Here is a 4,800-nt window from a genome sequence, read left to right as displayed (position 1 = left end):
GTATATTCTTGAACCAAATCTTTATGATTTTATCAGAGCCAATGCATCCTGGATTAAAGTACATATAGTAAAAGGTAAGGACCCCTGGATGGTTACTGGTAAGTCCAGTCAAAGGCAACTATGGGCTGCGGCACTCATCTCGCTTCAGGCCAAGTGTTTGTCCAGACAACTTTCTGGGTCATGTGGCCCTCATGACTAAACTGCTTCTGGAACAATGGAACACCATGACAGAAGCCAGAGCGCACAGAAACGCTGTTTACCTTCCCGCCACAGCAGTACCTATTTATCTACTTGCACTAGTGTGCTTTCGAACTGCTAGGTTGGCAGAAAGTGGGACAGAGTAACAGGAGCTCACCCTGTTGCGTGGATTCAAACCGCTGACCTTCCAATTGGCAAGCCCAAAAGGCTCAGTGGCTGACCACAGCGCCACCTGCATCCCGTGAAAGTACATATACAGTGGTACCTCTACTGTACATATACAGTGGTACCTCTACCTGTGTTCACCTCCGGTTATGTATCCTTTGGGATATGTACGCGGCAAACCCGGAAGTATTTTTCCAGGTTTCAGCGCCGCGCACAGAAGCGGTACCTCTGGTTGCGAATTCCTTGGGATGTAACCGGAGCTCCGGAACGGATCCCGTTTGCAACCGGAGGTACCACTGTATTCTACTACTGAACACAATCTTTCCCACACAGAGTTCTAACCTCTTTATTCTTTGAGTACAGAATCATTTTAACTTTATTCAAATGGGACTAACTTCGAAGTACATGTGCATAGGACTCCAGCATGTTTTTTAGGTACTCCAGTACTGTTTTTTAGGTACCAGTTGCAACAAGGGTACTGCACACCCAGGCTATCGTAAGTAGATAATGCATGAAAGGAATCAAGGATGGCTGAAGCATCTGCACCAAGAATTCAGAACCAGTATGGAACAGAGAGTACCACCATGGCTACCTCCCAGCTGAGGAGCTCTTCAATATACAGGGCTTTATTTGGAACAGAAGGAGACGAACATACACTTTCACAACTCCACAAAGTTCATTTAGCTCATGGGTCATGGCCTGCATAGAACTTGGACAGGAAGTCCTTGGGTCGTGGCGATTCTGTCTCATGAAAATACCTCATTATATGGGTCCGTTGTTTCCATACGTGAATAGTCTCTTGGAGTTCCATTTTCCCCTATATCAGACGGAAAGGGAAGAAAGGTGTTTAAATTAGCCTATTACCAAAATAATTTATTATGCTAATACAGGGTAGGCACAACTGTCGGGTTTCTATGAAATTGGGACTTTTAAGAACCAAATTAGTGGACATGACATGACAGTGGAGGTTCATTGTGAAACTTGTATTACATGCTGTATGCTTGAAGAAATATATAGTGAGCTGTAGGCAATGTCCTTGCCACATTGCTACTGACTCACAATACTTTTAAAGATTGGGGGAAAGGCAGACACAGCAGGCGGGGAGGCATTTTGAAAGGTTCTGCCACTTCAGATTTAGATTTGGACAGTGATTCCTTTGGTATAGTAAAACTATAGTCTCATATGCTCCATGGTGGTGGCACTACTGTACAGTAAAGAAGGCATAACTGGTCAGCGGCAAGCCAGTTGTGCCAGGAAGGACATAAGCAGGCTCTTCCAAGTCTCCCCTAAGTTACCTAAACTCGGATAAGACCACATGAATATGGATTGTTTCTGTGATGACACAGCGTTTGAAACCCCACGGTTAGAGACACACCTATATTGCAAGACACGGTTTAGCTTTCATAAAGAAAAAGTCATGTATCATTTATGATAGAAAGAGGCATTCTCTTAAGTCTATTATGGGCTTTCAACCCCTTCTCCATTTCTACAGGGGTCTGATAAGTACTTTTGCTTTTTATCTCTATATACCAGACATCCTATGCTTGCTTTGAATTTAAGGCAAATGTTAATTTAATTTACCTTAATAACAAGCATATCAATAACTCGAGGGTCTGTGGCATGGGCATTCTTCATGAACAATTCTCGCACCTTATCCCGGCCCTGTTTCATTGAGATGTCCAGCTGGTATAGATGCACTAGATGGTAAGTAAAAAAGAATAATGGGTGAGAAAATGAGTGTTAGGTCTTAACTTTAAAAGTTGCTTTTTACAATTGGACTACCTCCAATTGAACACAGTTAAACTAGTTGGCTGTTTTGTTCCATTCCATGGAAAGCGAGCTCTAATGGAAGATCCTTCTAATAGGTGTTAGCAACCCATTAAGTTACAGGAAAGACAAAAGCTCATAGCTGTCATGAGCAAGGTCCTTCAAGCTTTCATGACATGTAACTGTTACGCCCAGCTTGTAGTGTGAACCAACACCATTCTCCATAAGAACCGCCCCATACATGCCACCAGGGTTGGCACCAGTGGCATACAGTCCGTGGACCGGAGGAACTAGCCCCGAAGTTCCTGGTAAAATATTCACACACCTCCCTCCATGCTCCCTCCTCCTTCCTTCTCTTCCTCCAGCCCTCCTTGAAATTTACTTGCTTAGCCTCTTTCTTCGTTTGGCTGCTCTACCCAAGCTGCTCAGAGGGTTGCACTCCTTGCACGGAGCTACACTCCTTGTAGTCCTTTGTCCTGGTTGGTGTCAGCACATGCCCAGGCACATGGGGAAGTGAGTTCTTGATCCAAGTCCCTCTATGCAGTGTGTAATTAACAGACACACTGTATGCTCATTGGGTAGAAAGCACGAGAGGGGGACTCTTAAGAACCTGCTTTCCTCCCCATCTGAGCATGTGCCGCCCATGCTTTGCTACGCACTCTACAAATAGTGTGGGCGACGCTTAATCAGAGGACAACCGTGCAACTTTGTGCATTCTCGCTGCCACACTCCCCGGATCCCAGCTTTGCAAGGCTGCCAGGGGGGGCATAGTGGCAACCCTACAATGGTTGGGAAAAGGAGCACCTCAAAGGCTGGCATCAGCCTCAGTAGCTGCCCTTCCTCCAGCCTGGGTGGGCAGCACAGTTACCAGGTCTCGTCCGGGTGGTGTGCACGGCTGCTTGGCTCGACCAGCTTGGGCCAGAGGGAGACAGGCACAGCGTCTCTCCCGGGCATGTGTAGGGCAGCGGGATAATCCTCCAGTCCTGGCCATGGATAGGGCATCTTTCCCACTCTGCCTGCGTCTTGAAAAACGCAGCTCTTGCGTCAACATTTGGAGCTGCTGGATTTTAAAAGTCCTTCGGTTCCGATTGCAATCAGAGGACAGAGTGATGCAGCTGGAACCCCTTCCCCACACAAAAGCAGGTTGAAGGAGATCTCCTTGCACCATTGCAAAGCACAGCAAATAGGAGTGGGCAGCTGGACTCACAGCTCAATTCTCTTCATGTTTATTTAGAAGTATCCCCCCCCCCCTTCGGTTCAATAGCACTTCTCTCCCTCCAGGTTGCAGCCTGGATCAATGGGGAGCAGTACCTTGGGTTTATTTTGTAAAAGACTTGAGCTTTGTGCCAGACAGCAAGCTACTGTATTCCCAACAAGATCTAAACTTCCTGTGCCAAAGAGCGCCCAGCAGCAGCACAGCCCACAGCACGTGTGGGGCAGAGACCACTTCCCACCCTGAAGGTCAAAAACGGTGCCTTCTTTCTGTTGTGAGGCACCCAGTTGCTGCCTTCCCCAACCCTGCAGAGGCCAGCCAGACCCCACCCCTCACCACTACTGGGGGGGAGGCAGGGCACGGAACAACACTGATGCCACAAGCAGGTCTTTATAAAGGGGCTCTTTTTAAGAACTGTACATTTTGACGGTAGCTGCTACGGTGCTGCAGTAGAATGCAGCCTTTACGTAGCAGCCACATCTGCCTCCGTAGCGGCGGTTCTTGAGTAAACCTCATGTGGGCTCTGTTTGTCCTCCGCCCCTCACTCTGCTCCCCCCCCCCGGGAGTGGGCGCGCATTGGCGCCCTAACTGTTCCCCTACCACAAATGTCACCGCACGCCACTGGTGGGCACCTATCCTGAATGGATTAAAGGCACACACCATCTTACTATCATAACCGCCGCTAACGCTGAACCAACCCTTCTTTGGGTACTCGCAGTCACCAGTGTAGATCAGAGTGTCAACTACATCCATGGCATGATGCGCCGCGGACTGGGATGGCGTGACCTGAAGTGTCATAGAGAGGACCGTGACACGAGTGGGAAGGGGAAACAGTCGAAGCAGGGAAACGATCTGCCTTCCCTGCCCTTCGTTTTAATTCTGAGCAGGCCACTCTCTCGGCAGCGGCCTCAAAAGGAAAGGGAGTCCGGGGAAGCGGGGAAATTTGGGGAGGGGGAGCAGCCCGCGACGACGCCCTCCTGCCCTGAGCGAAGCGCCCGCCCGTCCCCCGTAACGCGCCGCCCCTCTGGACGCGACCTTGAGGGGGAGGTCGCTCGCCTGCAGCCGCGCCTCCTCACCAGCGTTTGGTATTTCTCGGTACCAAGCCCTATACAGTTCTCGCACGCGCCGTTTGGCCTCCGCCAAGTCCCGGCTGAAGATGGGCTTTACAGCTGCCCTCGCGGCGCCCGCCGCTACCTTCCCGGCTCCGGGCGCCGCCATCTTCCTCGGCCTGATATGCCCCGCCTACCCATTCCCGGACGGATGTTTTCCGTACAGAGTGGACGGGCTTGTTCGAGGGTGCTCGAGTGCCATTGGCTTAGAGCTGTGCTATTTCTCCAAGGCTCGCCAGCCATTGGGCTGTGGGAGGTTCGACTGGCGAAGCCTTCCGGGTTTCGTCCTTGAGGGAGCAACCGCCGCTGTGCTGCGGATGGGGGCCGCGCGCTCTTCCTTCTTGGTTT

General features: G+C 50.3%; 1 protein-coding gene across 1 annotated transcript; it reads right to left on the bottom strand.

The window, feature by feature from the left end:
* Positions 1-952: 952 nt before the first annotated feature.
* On the bottom strand, positions 953-4,571 carry NDUFA6 (NADH:ubiquinone oxidoreductase subunit A6). Its single transcript, XM_035128494.3, has 3 exons — positions 4,420-4,571; positions 1,945-2,060; positions 953-1,180 (listed from the first exon to the last, which is right to left on the bottom strand). The coding sequence occupies exons 1-3, from the start codon at positions 4,559-4,561 to the stop codon at positions 1,049-1,051; spliced, it is 390 nt and encodes a 129-aa protein (XP_034984385.1). The 5' UTR covers positions 4,562-4,571; the 3' UTR covers positions 953-1,048.
* Between the last annotated feature and the right edge of the window lie 229 nt (positions 4,572-4,800).

Source organism: Zootoca vivipara, chromosome 9 (genome assembly GCF_965207765.1).
Source record: "Zootoca vivipara chromosome 9, rZooViv2.hap1.1, whole genome shotgun sequence".
Taxonomy (NCBI): Eukaryota; Metazoa; Chordata; class Lepidosauria; order Squamata; family Lacertidae; genus Zootoca; species Zootoca vivipara.
Note: the sequence above shows the minus strand (reverse complement) of the source record. Positions and strands in the feature narration are given on the sequence as shown.

Bases quoted from the DNA above. Each gene is read 5' to 3' on its own strand.
- NDUFA6 (XM_035128494.3), bottom strand. From the start codon at position 4,561: ATGGCGGCGCCCGGAGCCGGGAAGGTAGCGGCGGGCGCCGCGAGGGCA. The intron at 2,061-4,419 runs GTGAGGAGGCGC...CTTACCATCTAG, and splicing joins CCGAGAAATACCAAACGCTG to TGCATCTATACCAGCTGGAC. The intron at 1,181-1,944 runs GTAAATTAAATT...CGTCTGATATAG, and splicing joins TTGATATGCTTGTTATTAAG to GGGAAAATGGAACTCCAAGA.